Raw genomic sequence first — 26,268 nt, 5'->3', positions numbered from 1 at the left:
CCATTCTCTCCGTGAACCCCTTAAAAGACTCTTCGTCAGATGGTTCTGCAAAGATATCTCGCAGCCTCTTTCTTTCTTGCTCCTCGAGAGTATCTGACTCTCGAGGAGTCTTACGTCCACGTCTGCCAGAAGCAGAGCCATGAGGCTCAATCATAACACCGCCTCCCATCTGGAAATCAATGTGCTCATTGTGAAAGACCATGCAGATCCAGAATAGGTATCTACAGTCAATTATGGACCCACTACTAAGACCCTACCCATGGAAGACAATCATACTCAGCCACAAGTGATCACCTTATGCTATGGGCATAGCTGGGAGTCTGGCACAGACCCTAAAGAACAGGTTCAACATTTCACAAATTCATAACACAAATGCATTATATCCAACATGTCATCAACTAAAGTTTATTTGAGACTCTCTTATTTTTAACAACAAACAGATTCAGTGATCAATTGGTATATCTTTTATATCTCTTTGAAAGCAGGGTGCATGGTGCACAGATCCAAGGGCCATTCAAGCTGTGTGTCACTTTCTCATCAAAAACCTGCCAAAAGACATAGAGCAAAGTCAGGTACAAGAGAAACAAGTTGGGGGTATCAGCATGCTAGAGATGTCAAACTGCATTCATTTAACAGTCAAGAGGCACCCCATAGTAGCAGCAGTATGTGAATCTATAGAGAACTCTGGCACCCTGCCAACCAAATTACTCCACCTATTCATATCAAGGTGGCAGGTTTCTTTCAAAAGTTGTACTTTATTCTGTAGGTATATAAATAGCCACAAACCTGTTTTGGACCTTCTGCCATTACTCTGCACTAGAACAATAGCCTATTTCTGAGTTTGATCCTGCACATGGATTTCCCCCAGCTGTAGGTTCAGGATTGTCGCACTGTCTTGTTCGAGTGCGCTGTCCTTCTTTACATGGAGACCAGTTAGACCAGCAGCTCCATCCCCCATTAGTGGCCACCTGACCTGTAATAAGATATAAATGTTTTATTGGTTTAACAAGATGTGAATTAAAATAGAGGTGGTGGAGTGATTTGGCCCTCTATCTCCATCAGACACTGTGATCCAGGACTTAGTTTTCTAAAGAAGAAATCTGCTTCTCACATCAGAACACCAAGATCAATTCCAGCACAGTTTTTACAAGAGGACTTCATATTTGATGCTCCCAATGACATCCAAGATACAATTAGGAATGTAGGTGTGTGGATATTTTTTTAAAATGTCACCATTTGCAATATAGAAAGCACCTGCAGCTAGGAGGGGTGGTGAGAAATAAATTTGTATCTCTTTCCCCATTTGTGGCTTTCCCTCTTCAAATTTCCCATCTGCCAGTGATGTATCTGCACTGTAGAATTAATGTAGTTTGACTTCACTTTAATTACCATGGCTCAATACTATGGGATCCTTGATTTGTAGTTTTATAAGTTATTCACCTTCTTTGCCAAAGAGTGCTGGTGCTTCACCAAACTCTCAATACTCTATAGCATTGAGCCATGACAATGAAAGAGGTCTCAAACTGCATTAATTCTACAGTGTTGATCCATTGTAGATTGTCAAATTGTCCCTTCATTACCCCAGTCTTTCTATTTTGTAGCAGTGTGATGGAGAATTGGGTTCTTGGTTCCACTACTCTATAAAACTAACAAACACATCAAAGGGACTGTCTAAAGTAATCTTGCCCAAGCTGCCACCATCCAAATGTACTGAATTATCATCTTTATCATACCGAGCTTTATCATATCATTCCAACTTCAGGGCCAGAACTGCAGACTTAAGATTCCTGGAACATATGTCAGGCATGTTGTAGTCCCCCCCCTCCCCACATATTACAGGGCATTTCATATGTCTCCACTAACCACATAAATAAGATAGCAGTTCTGGCAAGTGATATCTTCTTTAATGTCCTGCCAGTCACTGTATTCTTAAAAGCTACAGTCTTCCTGCAACCAGGAAAAATTACACACACAAATGTGGTGCAGTACACCCTGTCTGATTTGTCAGTATTTGGACTTAAAATTCCAGCCATTACTGGAACTTAAGAGACAAAGGAAAATGTCTGGATTCGCAAACTTAAAACTCATGTGGCCTCAGTCTAGAGGACTGCTTTTAACTTTGAACACACCATCCCCTACAGGTGGGGCAACCCTCATCGGAAATTCTGGAATCTGAAATACTCCAAAATCAAAAATTATCTACACAGGTGTCTTATTTCTGTTGGTCCAATGTACAAAAACTGCTTTGTGCACAAAAGTATTAAAATGTCAGGTTATATGTATAAAGTGGAAATAAAGCATAAATGAACTTTACATTAAGAGTTGAGTCCCATCTCCAAGGCATTTCCTACTTCACTCAGGCTGAAAGGAAACCTTAAGCAAATGCTAGTGCAACTTCTAACCTGGTACAAAAGTTGATGTGGGTGTCTGACAGACATCTCCTTTGAAATAAGGAGTGCATCCACACTCGCAATTTCCATTGATCAGTAGAACAGTCCCACCATTTTGACAGGGCTGACACTTGCACACATTGTATTCAGCAATATAGTCTTCAACTCCTCTGTCAAGATTTCGTTTCTTTATTGTAGAGTCAGGCATTTTCAATGGAACAAGGTCAGAGATTGGAGATAGCTGAAAAAAGTTTTGAACATGTTAATATATGCATGTTTTTAAATTGAGCACTTTATTATCAGTGCTAAAATGGTGTAGTCAGATAGCATCTTTCACATAGAATGGTAAATTCAAGGTTTACTTTTTGTTTTGTTTTTTAATTAAAGCCATGTCTGGAAGAATTTGTGAATACAGAGGGCTGACTGTATATATTTCTACATAAAGATGTGACCACTATTTCTATAGCATGGAAAGCACCCAAACATTCCCCCCTTTTTATACATAGCTCCCTACGTATACTTTGAAAATCTAGAGTTTGGCTACAGTCATTTGAGGTCCAATAGTTCTCTCAAAGTGTACAGGTTTCCATCTTTGGGGGGACTGAGGGAGAAAGAGCAAAATGAACAGGAGAATCCCCAAATGAATCAAGCCTGGCATACCACATAACACACAAAAGGGAAAGTTCTCATCTTAAGAGAAAGGCTACATAAGTTCAGCAAATACATCATCTAACAATGCCTAACTCTACTGACAATCTCTGGCACCAACAGCAACATTTCATTCTCACACTTGAGTGGTTTTCTTTTTAATTCTGAGGCATATCAAAATGAAAAGGGTGTACTTCTCTTTTCTCACATTATTCTCTATAATGTTTTTTCATAGAGTTATAGTGCATTGGTGAAGTGGTATATTTGCACTAGTACAGTATGGACATTATCACACAAGGCAGACAAATTGCCATTGCACAACCAGAATCAAAATCCCTGTGTGCATCCCACTGTCTGCCCCCTGCCCCCTGAGTCATTCATTCTTAGCCTTCTCTCGGCCTTCTCCATCGGGCCTTCCTCTCGGCCTTTTCCATCGGCCTCATTAAGACTCTGGAAGCTGCGCCGAACCGGGCGGCTTCCTGGCATCGGTCTCAGTCTGTTGCTGGCTGCTCAGGGGGGAAGATTCAGACCTCCGGAGGCCGCGCCGAGCCGGGTGGCCTCCCCCCCCCTTCACAGACCTTTCCTTCGGCCTTTGCGGAGGCAACGAACAGGGAGGCTGCCGGCCATTGGTCTTGGCCTTTTCCTGGCTACCTGGGAGAAGGATCTAGCCCCTGCAACAGCGCTGAAGAGACTTTGGCCCTAGAGGTCCGCGCCGAACTGGGCGACCTGCCTCAATCCTCTTTGGCCCCTACATAGGAAATTCTAGCCTCAGGAGGTCGCGCCGGACCGGGCGGCCTCCCTCGGCCCATTGCATCGGCTGCATCGGCTATACAAGCAGAACCAGGCATTTGGAGGCCACGCCGGACCGGGTGGCTTCCACTAGTCTTCTTCTGACCTCGTGTTACTAGGGAAGACACTTTCGCTAGCTCTGCTCTCCTGCATCTGGAATTTACATCAAACTAGGTGGCCTCGAGACATCTTTAATTGGGTGGACTTGTATTAAGCAGCATTTATAAGATCCTCATAGTCTGCTGCCTGCCTTTTTTTTTTTTTCCTCCTTTTGTGTGTATGTGTTTGTGTATGTGTGTCTTACAGAGTCGGGAGTGAGAAACTTTTATCTCTATGCAGGGAAACTGTATTGACCGTGATAGGTAGCGGGTTTTAACCTGGTATTAATGTCATAGGAAGTGATCACTTAGGTTTGAGAGTACCGTGAGTTTACTGATGGGTAATTGAGGTTTTAGAATGTGAATTGATGGTCTGTGTATGTTGGTGGATATACTGCTGAGTGAAAGCTTGACAGAAAGAGACTATATGATTGAGGTGCTAATTTTGAAAGAGCAGAGTGGCATACTATAGGAAGGCTTTCTGAGAAGGTAATAAGAAATGAGTTGGAAGGAAACTCCGGGCAATAATGAACTTTCGCACTTATGTGATCTCTTGGACATCTCAGCGGCTTTCGATACCATCGACCATGGTATCCTTCTGGGGAGGCTCTCTGGGATGGGGCTTGGTGGCACTGTGCTGCAGTGGCTCCGGTCCTTCCTGGGGGGTCGTTCCCAGATGGTGAAGCTGGGGGACTCCTGCTCGGACCCCTGGCCATTGACCTGTGGGGTCCCGCAGGGGTCTATTCTATCCCCCATGCTATTCAACATCTACATGAAACCGCTGGGAGAGGTCATCCGGAGTTTTGGAGGGCGTTGCCATCTCTACGCAGATGACACGCAAATCCACTACTCCTTTCCATCTGAATCCAAGGAAGCCCCTCGGATGCTGAACCAGTGCCTGGCCGCTGTGGCGGACTGGATGAGGAGGAACAAGCTGAGGATCAATCCTGACAAGACAGAGGCCCTCCTGGTCAGTCGCGCGTCGGATCGGGGTATTGGGTGGCAACCTGTCCTGGACGGGGTTGCACTTCCCCTGAAATCACAGGTCCGCAGTTTGGGGGTCCTTCTGGACTCAGCGCTGATGCTTGAGGCTCAGGTGTCGGCGGTGGCCGGGAGGGCCTTCGCACAACTCAAACTTGTGCGCCAACTGCGACCATACCTCGTGAAGTCTGACTTGACCACGGTGGTGCATGCCTTAGTTACCTCTAGACTGGACTACTGTAATGCGCTCTACGTGGGGCTTCCCTTGAAGACGGCCCGGAAACTACAATTGGTTCAGCGCTCGGCGGCCAGATTAATTACAGGGGCGAGCTACAGGGAGAGATCTACTCCCCTGTTCAAGGAGCTCCACTGGCTGCCGTTCACCTTCCGGTCCCAATTCAAGGTGAATACCATCATTTATAAGGCCCTAAACGGTTTGGGACCCACCTACCTTCGTGACCGTATCACCTATTATAAACCTATTCGATCCCTCCGCTCATCCGGGGAGGCCCTTCTTTCGCCACTGCCTCTATCCCAGGCCCGTCTAGTGGGAACGAGAGAGAGGGCCTTTTCTGCTGTGGCCCCCCGACTGTGGAATTCATTGCCCTCTGAGATCAGGCAAGCCCCCACCTTATTGGCTTTTAAGAAAGATCTAAAAACGTGGCTTTTTCGATGTGCCTTCGGGGAGTAAATGTTATATACCTCTTGATTACTCCCCTTGGATTTTATCCTTTGGACTGTTTGGACTGTTCCGTCTTATACCCCTGTTCTCTTTATTTATATGCCTCTCTCTCCCGAGTTTTTAATTAAATGTTCATGTGGCCCGCCCTGTCTGCTCTGATTTGCGTTGTAATGTATATGATTATTTTTGTACTATTATATTGTGTTATGATATATTGTTTTATTTTGTTATATTGTATCGTGTCTGGGCATGGCCCCATGTAAGCCGCCCCGAGTCCCCATTGGGGAGATGGTGGCGGGTTATAAATAAAGTTTTATTATTATTATTATTATTATTAGCTATTGATGAGTAAAACCCGCAAATAGCTATACTTCTACTACCTATCATAGTGAGATGGGTCCCTTCTCAGTATTTATCAATATACGATGGGTCCCTTCTGCTTCGGTGCCAGTATTAACATGATGCAAGTGGCTAGGATTCTCTTCCCCTCTCTGCTCCCCCTCACTATTCTAAAGTGGTTGCTTTGTTTTTATTTTATATGTACATTAACATTTTTAAATGCTAGAATTGAGCAATTTCTCAAAAAAAATTAAGAATAATAAAAATGCACCACAAGGTATACTGGGTGAGGGAATACAGTGTGGCTACAAAAATACGAAGAAGACTGATTGCAGAACTCTGTATGGGCAAACCAATGCAATTTTATGAGTTGAAGGTGCTCAATTTGGTATGCATCCATTATCTACACTAACACAGGCACACAGTATTGGTGTGATAAAGTCTTCTATCTCTAGGGACCTCTCACATTAACACCCCCCCCCCCCCCGCTTGATCTGTTTCATTTTGATGCAATTTCCAGAGAAACAGCAGGCATGCAGGCGCCCCATGGTGCCCCATACACTCTCCTTCTCCTGTGTGTTTGTGTGTGTGTGTGGGGGGGACAAGTCGTGTTTGTGCCTTGTCCCCATCAGATGGGGGAAAGGGCAATAACACACATTGCCACATTGCCCTTTCCCACATCAGATAGGGAAATTGGGTAAAAATGTAGTTAGCTCTATTGGATCTATCCAAAAACCACTTACCAAAGTATGGTGGCCGAGGAAGCATCTTGCAATGCTTCCTCGGTACTTAGAGGATCAATGGGGCAGGGCCTGCCAAGCGTCATTGATGGCACTTGGCAGGCCCCGTCGCATAAGTGTTGAAAGGACAAAATGCCCATTTGCTGGCACTGTTTCAGTCTCCCTTTTCTAAATTTGTGCAAGTGGTTAGTATCTTCTAGACTGCAGGTATCAAACTCATTTTCACCAAGGGTCACATCAGCCTTATGGCTGCCTTCAAAGGGCTGGTTGTAATTGTAAGACTCTGTAATTGTAACTTTGTTGTCCTAGCATTGAAAGCTTCACAGCCCACATAAAATGATATTTAGGGATAAATTTGGCCTGTGGTCCTTGCATTTGATATGTGTGTTCTAGACTATCTTCTTTATGAGTTGCTCCTTTAACAACATTGTAGCTGCCTTCAGTGCCTATATCAGGAGAAAAGTGAGATAAAAATGAAGTAATTAAAAATAAAATGTAATGATCCAATTACGTAATTTATTTTACTTTCTTGCATTATCATTTTTCTATATGTTGCATTATTTTATATGTGAAGATGGCATTACTTGATAGCAGGGGACCTCTAATAATAGTTTATTTTAAGGGAAAGCACTTTTTTTTTTACATTGGGTCTATTCCCAAAGGCTTTTAATGACATGATTAAGCAACCTATAGCCATGGTTCCTTACTAGGCTTTCTTTAGGGATGTATCTACACTGTAGAATGCAGTTCAACACCACTTCAACTGCCATGTCTCAGTGCTATGGAATCATGAGAATTGTAGTTTTATAGGACTACTACCTTTTTCTGCCAAATAAAGCTTGTGCCTAACCAGACTACATCTCCCACAATTCCATAGCATTCAGCCATGGCATTTAAGATGACGTCAAATTGCATTAATTCTACAGATGCACCCTTGGTTAGATCTGCAGATTTCTGTTGGAAGTCTAGCAATTTCTGAAACACACTACAATTAGGTTCTAGTTCTAGTTGGGCAACTTGTAGTACAAACAGTAAGTATTTTTAGATCCTATGTGTGTGAGAGAGTGGAAAGCAGTTTTTGATTTCCTGGTTCTGAAATGACCAGTGCCACACCAGCAAAGCTATCAATATAGACATTTAGAAGGAAAATGCACTTACCTCCTGTGATATTATTACAGGAGCATCAGGGAGTGTAGCTGCCCATTCGACATAGTCTTCAATATTAGCAACCTTGTTACCTTTAGACAATTGTTCCTTCAACTTGACTAAAACAGTAATCTTCCCTCCTTGAACTATAGAGACCACATCATTGATGAGTGAAACTGTTGTTTTGTTGCTAACTATAAGAGGGGGGAAACAGACAAAGAATGGATCAGGGATTCTTGAGCAGAACAGTGATGCCCCTTCACAGCCTGATTTCCATTTTCCAATAGGAAGATTTGGGGTGTATATTTGGCAGATTGACTAATCAAATTAAAAGTTGCTTGATTTTACTGTTTCATCCTTTCTTGGGAGAACATTTTTAAGCAGAAGTAACAACAACAAGAATAGATACACAAGTCAGAACTTGGAAGCCTGGAGAAACTTGGGCACAAGCAGCTCTGATACATTGTGAATGAAGGGAATTTTTAGCAGGCTTGCTAGTCATGGTATCATGGAATCATGGACATGGAAAAGACTACATGGTTATCCAGCTTAATTCTATGACATGCAGGAATACACAATCAAAGCAGCCTTGTCAGATGCCCATCCAGGCTTTGCTTTAAAACCTCCAGAAAAGGAGATTACAATACACTCCAAGGCTGCATATCCCACCGTGCAACAGTTGTTATTAACAGGAAGTTCATTTCAATGTTTTCATGGAATCTCTTTTCCTGCAGTTTGAACCCATTGTCTCTAAAGCAGCAAAACCACAAGTGTACTCTATCTTCAATATGACAGCCCATCAAATATTTAGACATGGCTATCATGTCACTTCTTCACTTTCTCCTTTTCTCTTCTCCAGTCTAAACATACCTAACTCCCCAAAACTTCCCAAATAATTCAATCACATTTTTGCCACACCTTTTCTATTGTACTGAAAACAAAATCAGTTTATCATTTAGTGTTCAAAGACAAAACTACTGTATGTGTTTATAGTGAGGAGTCCAAATACATCTTTGACTTCCTTAGTATATTTTCAAATACAGGTAGACGTGTGTATGTGTGGTAGGTAGTTAGGCAGAAAATTTCCTTTTACTTTTCTGTTAGTTTTGTACTACATTCTTCAGAAGAAAGCATGGAGGAAAATAAATACAAAGGAAAAACATACCTTGTCTCATTTTGTCAGTTGTGCACTTGACTTTAGATATAGGCAGTTTGGCATCAAAATCAGAAGTTTTTATACCAAATTCTACATCGTATCCCAGGCATGTTTTTACATCTGTTATGGTAACTCCTGAAAATGGAAATAACATCATTATTAGTAGCAGAAAAGGGAAAGGTGGAACTATGTGATTCCTGAATCAAGGAGTACTGAAAAAAATTCCACAAGGAAATTTTATTTAGGTTACCAAGAAATATAAATTTGGCCAAGACATCAGATATATTCCTATAGCTGGATACAAAGCAGAAAGGTAGTCTCCTGGTAGTCACCAGATAGATCTGGTGAAGATCTATCTGTAGGAATATACATGGATGCTTCTTCATACACCCCTGTTGGTTAGTAAATGATTTGGGTTGGCTGTAGTAAATCAAATCTGGGTTATGGAAGGAATTTCTTCATTGTAAGAGGTCAGCAGAGAATCTGAACATCCAATGACAAACAATCAAATAACTTAGTCATATTTTCCACTTAGGCCTGTAGAAATCACTAACAGAAGTCATTAAATCATCTGTTGGAATTTAAGAGACAATTGAAGACCTATCTCTTTTTGCAGGCCTACACAGTCAATTTTTAACTATGAATTTTAAATTTATGTCTTGTGTTTACTATATTTTAATATTTGTCCTGTGTATTTTAATATATGTATTTCATAGAAATATATGTATTTTACCTAATATTTTATAATGGTGTGTTTTTAACTGTGTTTTGCCCCGCCTCGAGGAGAGGTGGGTAAGAAATAACAACAACAACAAGGATGTGAACCATAGTTTCATCTATTCATTTTTATCATGCTCTGCTCTTCTCTCTTTCATCATTTGCAACCATGGATACATCTCTCCAACTATTTCAGCATGGGCAATTCTGATTATCTCTTTTGGTTTATACTCCCCCTGGGGGAGAAGAGCGGTATAAAAATGAATGAATGAATGAATTAAATAAATAAAATACAAAGTGGTCCAAATGTCACTCCTGTCTAAACAATGTCCAGGTACTTCTGATCCTTAAAGCAGGGTCAGTTGGGCAGAATCAGTTTATAATAATATATGCTAATGAATCTATTGCTCTCTTCTTCCTGCAGCTCGATGTGGGGTACAACATTATTAACACAAGAGATAAATCACTATTACAAAGCAGACAACAATATATACAGAGCTAAAATACAAGCTAAAATCCATTGATAAAATGCAGATTAAAATTCACAGCTTAAAATTACCAGGCAGGCCTGCCGGAAGAGATGGGTCTTCAATTGTGTCTAATCTAGCTGTCAAATCTCTTCTGGCAGGTCATTCTACAGTCTTGGGGCAACTGATGAAAAGGTCCTCTGGGTGATGGTTGCCAGTCAGGATCTGGCAGGCTGGAGTATATGTCCCTCAGAGGACCTAAGTGTGTGGGGCAGATTGTACAGGAGAAGGTGATCCTGTGGGTAACCTGGACCCAAATCATGTATGGCTTTAAAAGTCAAAATCCACACTTTGTACTTTGCCCAGAAGCTAATTGGCAACCAGTGGAATGACTGTAGTATAGGTGTATTATGCTAATTCCTGGATGTTCCTGTGACCAATTTGGCTGCTGCATTTTGAACTACATTAATTGGAGTTTCTGAACTTGATACAGAGGTAGCTCAATGTAGAGTGCATTCAGGATACAAGCACACTACCAACTTTAGATCCTTGATTCTAGGAAGGGGTGCAGCTGGCATATCAGCCAAAGCTTGTAGTAAGCATTCTTTCTGCTCTGCTCACTTCCCCCTTTGTCTGTAGCTTGCTTCAATTGCTATAAAGCTAGGATCTTTAGACTCAGATTGGGTTTATATTAAGGTCATACATTTTTGCAGGGGGGTTGGATTCATGCATATAAGATTTCATAGGTTATAATTAACACCTTGAATAATGCTCAGTAATTGATCATAGCCAGTGAAATTCTTTAAACAAAGAATGAAGTTATATGCTCCTTGGGCTCTCTGACAACAGGATTTTGGGCTCATTGATGCAGTCATACACAAAATGTATTGAAGTATTCTGAACATGATGTAATTAAAAGATGTATTAGTATAGCTAGATATGACATCTTCAGGAATTGGAACACTAATCTATTACCAAAAATAAGTACCAAAATAGTCATGGAATTGGATGGAAATGAGGGATAGAGTCAGGTGTTGACAGCATACTAGTGCCATGATATCTGTAAACTCCAGATAACTATTTTCAGCAGGTTCACATTTACGTTGAATAACATGAGGGAAAGAACTAATCTATCTCGCAGAATTGCTGTGAGATTAGAAATGATTAAGGAGATAACACCAATTGTGAGGTATTTCCACATAAGGAATTAATACATATTTAGGAATAAAGAAATACAGTAATATTTTAAAAAACGTAATGCAACTTCAATGTTGAAAAAGGCTAGTTTTTAAAGGGAAGCTTTTAAATGAACAAGGTCATGCTTTGGTTCCAATTTTAATCTTTGCCACTTAGTTACCCCAGAATTTAACTAATATACATGAGACTTTGATTCTGAGTTCCTACCTTCTTTTTTCATGGTTTCACTGTCCAATACATATAGTAGTTCATATTTTCCTCCAAAAGTTCCCTTCCGTGCATAATGAGTTCCATGTGTTTCAAGAAATTTGAAATACTCTCCCCTGTCATATGTAGTGGGCAAATTTTTTAAGTCATCAAGGAACCAGTCATTTAGACGAAGATCACGTGTTCGCATAATAAATGATCCTAGCTCAATGCTTGATTTAACATGTAGAAATAGTTGTTCCTGTAAAGCAAAAGATGTTAGTGTACTGACAATTCTGCTAGCAAAAAAGTTGAAAACATAATTCCTTCACTTTCTTAGGTTAAACGCTGTCATTCTTAACAAGAAAACATGTTTTCTGATGACATGGGGATAGCATTTTGGTACCACTATGAACTCGGCAATTGTAAAGGTTCAGCCAGAAAGGTCTGCCACCTTGCCAAACTATGAATTCCAGCATTTTATAGAAAGCAACCATGGCCATTAAAAAGGCATTAAATATATATAAAATACTATCCATTATATGTCAGATATAAACTAGTTTAACTGTTTATTTTGACAGCAAGGATTTTGGGGAACTGTAATTCTTTGTCACATGGGTATTACCATATTAAGGATCTGGCTGCTTGTCAAATGTAAAATTCAGCTTTTCTTGAGTAAAAACAATTCTATATAAGCTTAGTATTGATACAGTTACCCCTATACATTCACTGTGCTTAGGGCACTTCCAGACACAACTTAAACCCGTGCCAAAGCAGGTTTAAAAAACCTGCTTCAGCACAGGTTTAAGTCCACCCCCCTCTAAAACCTAGGCTTTCCTGGGGGTGGGGTATCTAGAAGCCAACCCAGCCACCCGAAAACCCCCCAAAACAAGCTTTAAATTTCAAAAAACTTACCCGGCCACTATTACAGTTGTATTTCCGTCCTCCTGGCACATACAAATGATGTGCCAAAAGACCGGGGGTGGGGGGGGGGGAGCAATTTAATGTAAAGCTTGTTTTGGGGGCTTAGGGGGAGGTGGTGAGCACCATCTACACCTTTGAGATGGCAAATTGGGACTCACCGCCAGGTAGTCCCAGGACTACCTGTGGGTGAGTCCCCATAGGTCCAATACCCCTTTAGACCTGAGCCTTTCAGGAAGGCCTAGATCTAATGGGGTATCTAATTATTTCTGAACAAAGCAGGGAAGGTCTGTTGGAAATGAGGCCAGAGGAGTGTATATATATCTGAAATGTCCTGGGTGAGACAAAGAACCCTTGTCTGTTTGAGCAGGGGAATTCTAGACTGCAAACAATCAATGTCATCACTGTTCTCTTATAAGTGGATTCTCTGAGCACTTACATACAGGACGAAAATCCGTGCCAAAGTGGGTTTTTTAAACCTGCTTTGGCACAGATTTGTGTTCCCACAAAGCTGTGGACAATATATAGAGACCACCAAACACAGCACCCAAACACAAATCAAGGAACATGAAAGGCACTGCAGACTAATTCAACCAGAGAAGTAAGCTATAGCAGGGCACTTGATGAACCAGTCTGGACTCAGAATATTATTGGAGAACACAGAAATGCTGGTCCAATCTGATTACCATGATGTCAGACTACATAGAGAAGTCACTGAAATCACAAGCATGTGGACAATTTCAACACAAAGAAGGAAACCATGAACATGCACAAAATCTGGTTACCAGTATTAAAAAACACCAGAATCAAGACAGGTAATAAGGAACACCTTATTGCTAGTTTTAATGTTCACACTTGCTTCAAACAGACAAGGGTTCTTTCTCCCACCCTGGACATTCCACAGATATATATACACACTCCACTTGCCTAATTTATTTATTTATTTATTACATGCATTTATACCCTGCCCTTCTCCCCAAGGGGACTCAGAGAGGCTTACATTCTGCCACGAGGGCCAGCAACAAATATACTATAAAACAAAACAATTAAAACATGATAAAAAGTATACAAAAATTAAAACGCTGCAAGGCAACGATATTGCACCATCCTCAGTCATTCAATACTGCTACAATTACAGATTTGCGACCTGATTACATCAGCCAATGAGCTTATTCGCTGAATTTACAACAGACCTCTGAACAAACCTCTGATGATGCTTCCCACAGATGCAGGCATAACATCAGAAAAGAATGCTACTGGAACGTGGCCATACAGCCCGCAAAACTCATAGCAACCCAGTGATTCTGACCATGAAGGCCTTCGAAAACACATTTTATTTCCCATTTGCAGATTATCAATGGTTGATAGGGAAGAAACACAGATTCACAACAGTGCAATATTTCCCAATGTTTAAAGTTCTTCTGTTTTCAAGCTGCAATGTAGACTGATGATAAATCCAAGCAGTGAAAACAGATAATTTCCTTGTGCCAGAAGGGTGTGAGGAACAAAACATACATGGCCATGTGGCCAAGAATAATATAAAGGATTGGAAATGAGGGCTCCCACTTAACAGTGAGGTGAGTTTGTCATCTCACTATAATATGCATGATATAGGTATTCTTAATGGGGTCACTATAGGGCCAGTGTGGTCTGGGGAAATGCTGTTCCAATGATGTAGACAAGCCCAATCAACAACATGTATGTGTATGGGGGGGTGGAAGGTTGTAACCTTCAATCTGTAAAGGATTTGTTATTGTGGTTGTTGCTGCTGCTTATTATACAAAATTTCAGTTAGGTGTAAGAATTTTTATGCCTTGCACTTATCTGAAATTTAGCTAAGTTTATCGCCACAGAAGGGATCATTGTGTCTGATAGTATCACCCAGTTCTCTCAAACAACACAAAAAGCTATAAGACCAACTGGAAATGGGTATGAGAGAATTCTGAAAGAGACCTTGTATAATTCACCTTCCTGAAACCTTTGATGTCTTTGTCTTCTGGATTCTCATGGGTGAGGGGAGAGCTTACAGGATGACACTTTGCTGCTATGCTATTTTATAAATGTCAGAGTGTGTTGAATGTGGCTTGCTCCTAAGCATAAGTCCACATTTCTAATCTTATGCTAATATCAGATGTCACAATCCTCCATTTTTTGATAACTTACCTTTCCTTTCGACTCGCGCAAGTAGTCACGGATGCTACTGGAATGAACAGTCGTGAAGCTTGTGCTCAAATTTGTTAACGCTGAAGTATTTCCCTCACTTATTTCAGTGGGATTCATTTTTAGAGATAAGCTGCTTTTAAAAGTTTGCTGTGTTTCACTTAGCACTTCTTTCAGGGCTGTCACTTGATCTGCATAGTACTCAGCTCGGAAGTTTTTCCCTCCTCGTGTCTTGGTGTGAATAAACAGAAATTTGTCATTAAATTGGTGTTTAATTTATGGATAAACCAATTCTTACCTCCACAGGCCAAAGACATATGGTTAACATTGGTTAGATCAGGGGTCCCCAAACTAAGGCCAAGGGGCCGGATGCAGCCCACCGAAGCCATTTATCCGGCCCCCACGGCACAAGGGCAGAAGGGGGTTGGACTAAATGACCCAAGGATTCTCTTCTTCTCTTACAACCATTATTATTATTATTATTATTATTATTATTATTATTATTATTATTATTAACATTAAGCCTGGGTGGCCATCTGTCAGGGGTGCTTTGCTTGTGCTTTTGGTCCGCAGAGGCAGAAGGGGGTTGGACAAAATGGCCCAAGGGGTCTCTTCCAACCCTCTTTATTATTATTATTATTATTATTATTATTATTATTATTATTATTATTATTATTATTTATTAACATTGAGGCTGGGTGGCCATCTGTCAGGGGTGCTTTGCTTGTGCTTTCGGTGCACAAAGGCAGAAGGGGATTGGACCCAATGGCCCAAAGGGTCTCTTCCAACCCTCTTTTTTATTATTATTGTTGTTATTATTATTATTATTATTATTATTATTAACATTGGAGCTGGGTGGCCATCTGTCAGGGGTGCTTTGCTTGTGCTTTCGGTGCACAAAGGCAGAAGGGGATTGGACTCAATGGCCCAAAGGTTCTCTTCCAACTCTCTTTTTATTATTATTGCTATTTATTATTATTATTATTATTATTATTATTATTATTATTATTATTATTATTATTATTATTGCTCGGTGGCCAACTATAGTCTGGCCCTCCAATAGTCCGAAGGATTGTGAACTGGCCCCCTGTTTAAAAAGTTTGGGGACCCCTGGGTTAGATCATGTTTAGCAATACATCATTAAATACTTATTTTAACATATAACACATTCAGACACCCCCTCCCCTCTCACCACAGTGTGAGTAAGCAGGAAATATTTGATATAAGTTACTACAGCAACAAAGTCTTCCTTTACCAAATCCATATTTTCCCTTTCTGCTCACAAACATAGCCATTCTGTCCTCTGTTAAGAATTAACACCAAATTCAGGGGGAGATTTTGGATAAAAATAATCAGGGAAGTGAAGGAATCTCCAAACCGGCCAAAAAAGCAATTTACTTAATACTTAAGCTGAGATTCTTTACCAAGCCAGTAATAGCATAAATCATAGGTGGGAAATCAGGTGTTGCATTGCACCCATGAAAAAGAGATCTTGGAAGACTACACCTCTGTGAAAAATGACAACAAGAATACATTTTGTCCCAATACACCCTTAATGCTTGGGGAATGTTTCCACCATGATGTGTGGGTCATTTTAATCTTGGGGAGACATTTCTTTAACAACAATCACTTCTTACTTAAGGCCTCCCTGGGCTTACAATACTATAAGACTTCATGCCAAACTTGGTGGAAATTCTCCCCACATGCCCAGAAAAGTGGTTTTTTTTGGGGGGGGGGGGCATTTGAGGACCATTTATGAAATAAATGGATAGGGGTTGTTAGTTTGGTTTGCATTTTTTGACCACTAGAGGAACCTGGCTTCACACACATCTCATATAATATATTTTAGTGTCAATCTTCACAAGTGGAAAGTTATGTATATCAGATAGAAAATACATTTAAAATGGAATATGGTCAAAAACATGTTTCGTGAATGTTGGAAACCTTCGATGAAAATCCTCGTTTAACGAGCATCTTTAAAGTTCAGGAATTATTCTACATAAAATCTACATGTAGTATTTTCATGCAGAAAAGAGCATTCTTCACATAAATTAGTATTTCTGCATATATGCATGCCCATATTGTTTTCTGTATAGAGAAATATATTTTCTGGATAGGTAATGCTGTTTTCTGCACAAAAATTAAAATTTTGCATAAAAGAAAAATGTTTTTGGCATTGATTATAGCTCTTCTGAGACTCATGCATCAGATGTTGAACTGAATGTCTCAGCATGTCTCACTCTTGCTATGATAGTTAAGACAGTTGGGATTCGCAGTCCAGCAATATTTGGAATGCTGTATGAATCCTACTCCAAGCTTTAAGTGTTCATAACATTTGTAGTGCTTTTGGTACTTAATAAGGTAAAGCCAGTTTCCACTTTCTTAAAAAAATAGGATATGTATAACATTAGACTGAAGAGAAAGGTAATACATTTACCTTAGAGCTAGTTGGAAGTCCAACAATTCAAAGACAGTTGTCAGAAGATAAAAGGTAGGATTTATAGTATCTGAACCTCCTATTAAAATCAGTATCTATTTTAAAGAGTGGTCCTACCTCATAATTTAGCACAGCGACATTCCATGGCTTGCGATAATAAATGCCACTATTCCCATCACGGACTCTGTCACATACCCCATTGTAAAACTCATTGTAAAATGGGCTTGCCTGTGGTCTCATACCTAGAACGTTGATTCTGAAAGAATAAATTGTAATTAGATTTTTAAAGGCTGTATTCTGATAGAGAGTGCATGTGTGTAATGTCCAGCAATGCTGATAAAGGAAAAGACAAAAATGGCTATAAAATCCGTAAGCCTTTGGTGTGATTGTTCCATGAAATACAGTAAAAACATTTGAGTATGATAACATTGAATATTGCTAGTTTCACTGCTAATAAGTGAAAGGTGAAAGCTACAGGAAGAAAATAAGTGAAAAAATTCCTATCAATTTACATTTCAGGATGGATTGATAAGAAAACTTTGTCTCACTAAAAACCACTTATCCCTAATATTTCTGCTCTAAGAGCTTGTATTCACCAGGCCCATAGTGAACCGGAACTCAAACCTGGATGTCCAAAAAAATTCATGGACTTTTGGTCCTTCATGTAGAGTAAACCAGATTGAAATTTTAAGCAAAATGGGGGAAAGCTTCAGAATTTTGCTGAAACTCTGGAGCAGCCATGCACTTTGGGCTGAGTGTGGACATGAGCCAGCATCATGATCCCACTTTCCCATGTGCTCAGCACAGATCAAGTCCTTGGGAGAAAGATAGGAATGATCACTGATTATGGTAGCAAAGGGGCTTTTTGAATGCCTAGGCGGGAAAATGGTGGGGACTGATACACTAGAACTGGTGCTGGCAGTTTCCCCTCTTGGTCATTTATTATTATTATTATTATTATTATTATTATTATTATTATTATTATTATTAGTAGTACCCCACTTTATCTCCCGCAGGAGACTCAGAGCGGCTTAACATAAAAGCATCAGCATACAATTTAAAATATACAAATCTGCAAACATTAAAACAGGATTAAATATAAACAGTATTAAACAAGTTCCCAGTTAAAAACCATTAAAACATGTTCAAAGTTTAACAGCACCCCCCTGACTTGATCTTTAAAACCTTCTTCTTTAAAAGCCAGTCTGAATAAAAAAGAATTTAGCCTGCTGCCAGAAGACTAGCATGGAGGGGGCCATTCTAGCTTCTCTGGGCAGGGATGTTCAGGGAACACACACACACACACACACACACACACACACACACACACACACACACACAGCATTTACTTCACAACCTCTGAGGATGCCTGCCACAGATGTGGGCGAAACGTCAGGAGAGAAAACTTCTGGAACATGGCCATATAGCCCAAAAGACTCACAGCAACCCAGCATCTTTTTTTCTTTTGTTTCCCAAGGGACTAATGTTTACACTTTTTTTTTTAAGGTAGGTAATCTAGTTTCAGAAAAGAGATCCACAAGTCTTTGTTTCTGATTTTTCTCACAAACACTTCCCAATTCTTACCCATGACCAGCAATTCTTCCAAGTTCTGATACGTCAAGAATACGATCCCGGCAGGGGGCAGGGCGGTTGTCCTCACAATCAGCTTCATCAGACATGTCTCCACAGTCATCCTCTGTATTGCACACCAATCTTGTTTTTATACACTGTCCTAAGGATAACACAGAGAACAGAAGACAAGATTTCTACCTTGTAAGCTCTTTGCTTAGCATTCACCACCTAGGATATCACAGTGATTGCTCAGTTTATAGCAGGGATAGTAAAATGTGATCCTAAGGCTGCATCCATCCATCCTCTAGAAGAGACAATCATTTATCAAATACTTTGCAGGGCTCCATGTGCACTGCGTGACATTGTAAAAAAAAAAAATCCTTGCTTTTTCAAACCATAAACAAACTTCAGGTCACTTCCTTTATTATTTGCTTATTTTGGGGTTTTTTTTTGGGGGGGGGGCATTTTTAGCACCCTAGAAAGTCTTTGAGGGTGCCCTATGACATCACTTTAACTTCCATGGCTCAATGCTATAGAATTATAAGAATTGTAGTTTTACAAAGACATTAGCCCTGTCTGCCAAATAGTGGTGATGTTTCACCAAACTACAAAATTCCATAGCATTGTACTATAGCAGTTAACGTAGTGTCAAACTGCATTCTTTTTCCCATGTAGAGGCACCACAGATCTTCAGAAATGACCTGTACTAACTTTGTTTCATCTAAATAATTATGTCAATTGAATGACATGCTACCACCTCCTTGTCTATTGGTTTTGTGCAAGTACTTTGTCTTTCTCCTAGCATCTCTCAAAATTAAACATTTAGAGAGTATTATGCTGTAATGCCAGCCATTTATCAATCTTTTTTTTTTTTTGTAGTTCCTCAGCACTTCTGGCTCCACAAAGGTATGACAGTAGCCTACTATTTTTTTCACCTGTTTCATTGCCTGTGAGGCATTACTCACTTTGCCTAATGAGAATATGACCAAAATGAAACTTTATTTTGGGCAGTTCCATATGAAATCATTAATAATGTCAGCTGTTTTCTCTCAGTGGAATGATAACATAAGGGTTTTTATGTAATTTTTATTGTGGCTGCTTTGGAAAAGATGATTTATGTGCAGAAAAGGGGTGTTTGGAACCATAATTGTAATTTCTTGCACAAAAATATTGCTGGTTTTTCAGAAAGTAATATTTTTCACAGGAAACAATGCATAGGTTTGCCTCAGGATACCATAGGTTGGAAATAGCTGAAAGGCATGCAACAATAAGAAACACTATTTTTGGTTCAATGTTATTGCAGAAAAATATTTCTCTTTGGAGTAAAAAAAGCAAAAAAAAATACTGTGAAGTGCTTTTTTGCACACATTTCTTTAAGGAGCATAAAGAGCAAAGCAATTCACAGCTTTTTTCTTTTTCTCAGACATCTTGAGTTTTAAAAGGATTTTTTTCCATCAAGGATGCAAAGATTAATGAGTATTCTTTAGATTTTAGGGGGAATGGGCTTTTTTTCCCATCCTCACCCATCCAAACAGTGAAGCCTGCACTGACTACTTAAACTAGAGTATATCTATTCAGTCGATTGTTTAGTGGTGATTCAACATATATGTAAATCTCAGTAGTTCAATTTACTCTAGTTAGTGGTAAAATGTAAGTTTCAGTCAATTAGGGTGCTTCCAGGCAGGCTCAAAATGTGGGATTAATATGCAGGATAAACAAACTCAGAACCTCAAAGTAGGTCCCCACACAGATCTGTCAGTCCTGGGCTTTCTTTCCCCACCATCCTCACAACCCTTCTGCGTCTCGAGATAAAATGGATAAAGGAGGACCTTTTTGAATTGGGGTTTCTCTCAATTGCTGCGATTAAGCATGCATTTAGCACAAACGTCATTTGGAAGAGAATGGCTTAAACCCCATTCTCTCCCAAATTATAGGTATTGTGTAGAACTGGCTTTAAATATAACTTTAGCAATTACTAAAAAAAAAATAGTTTAAAGCACAAAATGGAAGTTGTGAAAAATAGCATGGCATAGTGGTTTGAGCATAGCAGTTTGACTCTGGAAAACAAGGTTCAATTCCTTGCTTGGCCATGGGAACCAAATGGGCAATCTTATTCTCTCAACTGAATGATAGGCTCACCTTAGTTGCCATAAGTCTGAAGTGAATTGAAGGCACACAATAACAAAATCATATCTACCATTTTCACACTGGAAGTCTTTGCCACAGTCAACTTCCTCCTCACGGCAAGGGACATCTGGCTCACAGCTTTCTCTGTGTCCTAGAGGTTCCAGGCATGCCTTTCCTCCAAACTGCCCATACTTCAGGACACTCCTTGAACGATACTATTTTGGGGGGAAATTAAAGTGTATAAAATTAATGGGTGGAATAGTGAGATCAGCTATGAATAAATCATGCTGAGGAAACTCGTGCCAAGTTCATCATAGGTTCACCATAGGTCAAAAATAACTTGAAGGTACACAAGAAATCTTCTTACATTATATTACAGTTTACCAATAGGTGTCACTCTTTCTATTTCTATTACCCAAACAGAAATGTCCAAACGGGTATCAGGTAATTCCTTATATCAGGCTAGAAGAGACTCATGCTATACCCAGCCATCCACATTTGCTGGGGTTCAGGGAAGAGGACCACATGAAAGTGAAACACTACAAATAAGGAAATTGCTTTTTTAAAAAACCTGATAGAACACCTCTCTAGATATTTCTAGGTTTCCAGCATGACTCTATGGTCTGTTTATGCCAGAAGCTGATCATAGAATCACATTGGAAGACCTAGAGATCCTTAGAAAGAGCATTTTAAATTAAATCTATGAATAATTCAATATATGGAAGTCAAAACAACAAAAATGGAGGAAAGACTCTATTAAGGCTAACTAAATTTATAATTAGTGGGTGGATTCACAGATTCTCTGAAATCAGTGGAGGTTTTCCTCCTAAACATTCATAAGTTCAGAAATTATTTAGGGCTATCAGATTGGATGCAGGGCATGGTTCCTGTAAATTTAATCCTGAGCAGATTGTTCAACAGGAAGATGAATTGTAAAGCTCTGTTTAGAGGGTCAAAGATATTCATCCCTCTTACCTTCCAAACCTCAACTTTCAGCTGCAACAAGCCTTCTCAGCTGTATTGGGATGCAATGCCTGAGCCTAAAATTTGGGGTTTGGAAGATAAGGGAGGGCAGGACCCTTTGTCACATTTGAAGGAGGTTTCTGGTTCCTCTTTCTGCTCTATGATCTATTTTGGATTAAATTTACATGACCCTAGACCAGGGGTCCTCAAACGTTTTAAGCAGAAGGCCAGTTCACAATACTTCAGACTGTTGAGGGGCCGGATTATCATTTGAAAAAAACATAAACAAATTCCTATGGACACAGCACATGCCTTATTTGCAGTACAAAAAAACAACAACAACAACGAAACAACAATACAATATTTAAAAATAAAAACAATTTTAACCAACATAAACCTATCAGGATTTCAATGGGAAGTGTGGGCCTGCTTCTGGCCAACAAGGTAGTCAAGTTAATTAGGATTATTGTTGTTGTGTGCCTTCAAGTCATTTCAGACTTTGAGCAAGCCTAAGTTTAAAACGGAAGGCGGGGGCCTGGTAAATGACCTTGGAGGGCCGCATCCGGCCCCCGGGCCTTAGTTTGGGGACCCCTGCCCTAGACCCTAGCCAATCTGGCAATTGTAAATTATAGTTTGAGCTATGTAGATCTTCCCTATCATTTAACATAAGACCAAACCTATCAAGTTGTCAGCTGTTTAAATAAAATTGTTATCTAGATCAGTGGTTCTCAACCTGTGGGTCCACAGATGCTTTGGCTTTCAACTCCCAGAAATCCTAACAGCTGGTAGACTGCCTGAGATTTCTGGGAGTTGTAGGCAAAAACACCTGGGAACCCACAGGTTAAGAACCACTGACCTAGATGTTATGTTATGTATTTATCACTTACCCGTTCTTTAACACAGGGGTTGCATGGTCCCCATTCACTCCAGTTGCTCAGCAAGCACTCAACAGGTGGCGGGGCATTCGATTCTCTTGGCAACCTTGTGTCAAACAAGTACACATTGTTGTGATAGACATTTGATCAGGACACTGAAATCAAGAGCAATCTTTGGGGCATGACTGTTCATTGGTTCCGGCACACATGGAAAAGGATGGGATGCTGTGTAATGTTGTTTCAGTATTGCATGCGTGAACAAAATGATCCTATGCATGAGGACAATCATATGGGGAAGCCACCTGCATGCCTTTTCTTTTAGGCAGAGGAGTCACCTTCACTAACAATGAATAAGAAGATGGGAATGATAGCAGAGGGATGCTGATGATGCAAGATGAGATATATCTGTGAACATTTGACCTTTAGTGACTTTTATCAATGAAATAAATGAGAGGCAGCATTTTCATTTTGCACTGAGTTTTCTGTGAATTTCTTGTGAAAAATAGGATTCTCTCTAGCAGGGCATTCTGATACTTGAGAAACCCCTTTTAAACATTTTAAACAAAGATTTTCAGATATTGTTTCTATATTTAATGGAATGAGATCTCTGAAAATTAACTCCTTTCTATTCTACCAACTGGAACTTATTCTGAATCTTTCAGAAGTGGATGAAAAATAATTTGATACAACCCTAGACTACCTCACTCCCTTTAGATTTGGTGGACTCTATTAAGAATAAAGAAAGTCAGCCTTGGTGCTACATATGTCTCTTAAAGGCTTTGTGGCTCTAGAGAAGATTATATATTGTGTAGGTTAAAGTTATGTATAATTACTCCCTAGTAAGTATATATGCCTGGATTTATTTTAATCCCATTTTTAAAATAAAAATAGCATTCAATGTGGCTAATGGCCATCAATAAAAATAAGAACAAATAAAAACATACAAGACAATAACAACATTAAATAACCAAAATTATTAAACCCTTTACAATAAAGCTTAGATAACAATTTCAGTTCAATACTTTTATGGTGCTAGCCAAAGTCCATGACAAAAAGTTTTAAAATATATAGTCCATTCCAGATAAAAAGTACAAAAACACCCTATATTTCACATGCAGCAATTAAGTTATTAATAAGCTTTTATAAGTAAGCTCTTGTTGATGAATTTCTAAGTTGCCAACATAAAAATCAAGTTAATATTTTGAGTCTGCACGACAATTTGTGGCAATAGTATCTAGGGACCCATCTACATGGCCTCAGTAGTCCACACTAACTGAGAACAGGATCAGTCTAGTTTAAGCCACATTAAGGAAAGTCAGAGAATGCTCCAGAGTTTGGCCAAAACTTTGGAGCAGCTCTGCAGTTTGGGCACATTATGGACAATACAACAAGTCTAATGTGGACTAATCCACTGTCTACATGGACCATTGCTACCATCCTTTTTTTCCTCTCCTCATCAGAATATGGATTTGGAATGTGTTTTTACCATTGCTGGACATATGCTATGTTCTGGGGTAGCTTCTGGCTATCATTGGCATCTCATGTGAACATTAGCAGAGGTGCCTGTGAACTGATAGAAATAATAAGGTCTGGTGAAGCTGAACTGGTTTGGGCCCAGACTTTGCCCTTGGTACTGGTTGGGGATGAAATGTGTGGCCATCTCTGTGGCAAGCTTAGAGCACCATTGCTCCATTCTGGCCACAGATTGGCCACAGATTGTGGCCAGTGTAGGTAAAGTTAGCTCATGCTTTCAGATTTTTTTCTTTGCATCCAAATCAAAGAATCACACGTTGTGAAAGATAAACATTGGCAAAGGCCACTTTGAAAAGATAATGACTGTGAAAGTATGCACTGAAAGCAATTCTGTTCCTGGACAGAGTTCCTATTATAGGGTTGTCACAAATCAGAAACTATCTGATGTAACATAAAGTAGGCCCCTGGTATCCACTGGGGTTTGGTCCCAGGTCCTCCCTTGGATATCAAACCATGTGAATGTTCAAGTCCCATTGTATACAATGATACAGTATATATAAAATAAGTGTATGCTTTTGGAATATTTTGTAATATTATCCAGCCACGGATGTTGGAATCCATAGATGCAGAATCCATGGACATGGAGGACCAACTATATTAGGAAGTTACCTCACCTCCATGAGCCTTAGATCTAGCCAACTACACTATAGAACTGTGGTTCTCAACCTTGGGTCTCCAAATGTTTTTGGTCTACAATTTCCAGAAATCCCAGCCAGTTTACCAGCTGCTAGGATTTCTGGGAGTTGAATGCCAAAAGCATCTGGGGACCCCAGGTTGATAACCACTGCTATAGAACAACCTAACAGAGAGTGGTGGGTAAGGCAATTTCCCCACATTGCCCAACCAAGTTGCCATTATACAAGTATTTTACTCAGAATCTTGGCAACTGACATCTTCCCTATAGTCAGCGTGGGGTTGACAAGTAGGATTTTGGCCTCACTTCCTTGTCACCATGGTTCTCTTTGTCAGATTGGAACATGACATGAGTAGAACCAGGGCCAAAGCCAGAAAAAAATGGGGGGGGGGACCTTTTTTTAGTGAATCACGAAGAGTAGTTCCATAACGCAAAATAATTTAGAAATCAGGCTCCACCATTAAACCTCAGTGGACACTCAAGATAGATAAACTTCAGTGGACACTCATGGGGATTTGGTTAACCAGTTAAAATTCATGAGTTATCTAGGTATTTTTAAACCTGAAAAATTTCAGGGGGGGAGTTGATCTCCTACCCCCCCCCCCCCGGCCCAGCTACAGCCCTGAGCAGAGCCCATCCTATTCCATTTACATAGCAAATTCCAGATTGTTCAAAGCAACAGTGCTTGAACATTTAATCTCCCCTATTAACATCTATTAATACCAAAAAGAAAAAGATTTTTTTTAAATTGAATGTTTCCCCATATGTTAGTCCTCATGCATAGAAAGACAAATGTTAACTTACCTTATCCTTTCTGTTGAGACAAAACTATTTATTCCAAAAGTGAAGAGCACCCCTGTGAGAAGCAACAACCTAGACATGCTACCGATACTGATAATGATATCAATGCTAGGATGGGGAAAGTTTAGTAATACTGACACAGAGCTTTTAATACATCCCATTTGTTATTTATTACTAGAACAACAAACAAAATAGAGGTAGGCCAGGCCAAGTGTCCTAACTTTCGGGAAGTATGCCGGAGTTTGTTGACTATGCTGAAATTGGAGAAGTCAATTGACTGGGGCATTCCCCACAGATAAATGGAAGGAGGAAAAACCAAGTTTTTAAAATTTATGCAAATAATGAGCAGTCAAGAAAAGAATAATGTCATTATGTATTTCACTGTGAAAAGGAGGAGGAAAAACTAAACATCCAGCAACAGCAACTTTTACAAAGAAGTACGAAAAAAGGAATGTGGGAGCACTCTTCAGAGCAAGCTAGACCACATATCGACAGCCACCTTCTCAGTTCACTACAAAACCATCACCACTCTTGCATCAGCATTTGCATTCACTTTTAAGAATATATCTGGCAAGTGGCTGGAACCCATGGGTCCTAGTTTTTTTTTTTTTGTCCTCCATTTAAAACTCACATTTTTGTGCTGTCTGAAAGCGCTCTTACACACATATAAGTAAATAGCTGATGTAGGCCCCTTTCACACTGCCCCTAT

The 26,268-nt window shown here is 39.9% G+C and overlaps 1 protein-coding gene across 1 annotated transcript; it reads right to left on the bottom strand.

Moving 5' to 3' along the window:
* Nucleotides 1–377: 377 nt before the first annotated feature.
* On the bottom strand, nt 378–25,715 carry LOC100561353 (complement component C9). The gene is made up of 12 exons (XM_003216205.4): nt 25,563–25,715; nt 22,604–22,697; nt 20,824–20,968; nt 18,639–18,786; nt 17,172–17,310; nt 14,621–14,848; nt 11,558–11,798; nt 8,979–9,104; nt 7,826–8,007; nt 2,403–2,631; nt 787–973; nt 378–545 (listed from the first exon to the last, which is right to left on the bottom strand). Exons 1-11 carry the CDS (start codon nt 25,637–25,639, stop codon nt 807–809), a joined length of 1,776 nt encoding a protein of 591 aa, XP_003216253.4. The 5' UTR covers nt 25,640–25,715; the 3' UTR covers nt 378–545; nt 787–806.
* Nucleotides 25,716–26,268: the final 553 nt, after the last annotated feature.

This window comes from Anolis carolinensis, chromosome 2 (assembly GCF_035594765.1).
Source record: "Anolis carolinensis isolate JA03-04 chromosome 2, rAnoCar3.1.pri, whole genome shotgun sequence".
Classification (NCBI taxonomy): Eukaryota; Metazoa; Chordata; class Lepidosauria; order Squamata; family Dactyloidae; genus Anolis; species Anolis carolinensis.
Note: the sequence above shows the minus strand (reverse complement) of the source record. Positions and strands in the feature narration are given on the sequence as shown.

Excerpts from the sequence above, each read along its gene's own strand:
- LOC100561353 (XM_003216205.4), bottom strand. The coding sequence starts at position 25,639 with ATGTCTAGGTTGTTGCTTCTCACAGGGGTGCTCTTCACTTTTGGAATA. Across the intron at positions 18,787-20,823 it reads AGACTTCCAGTGTGAAAATG|GACAGTGTATAAAAACAAGA; the intron begins GTAGATATGATT and ends TGTTATCCTTAG. Across the intron at positions 14,849-17,171 it reads TCGCTGTGCTAAATTATGAG|ACACGAGGAGGGAAAAACTT; the intron begins GTAGGACCACTC and ends ATTCACACCAAG.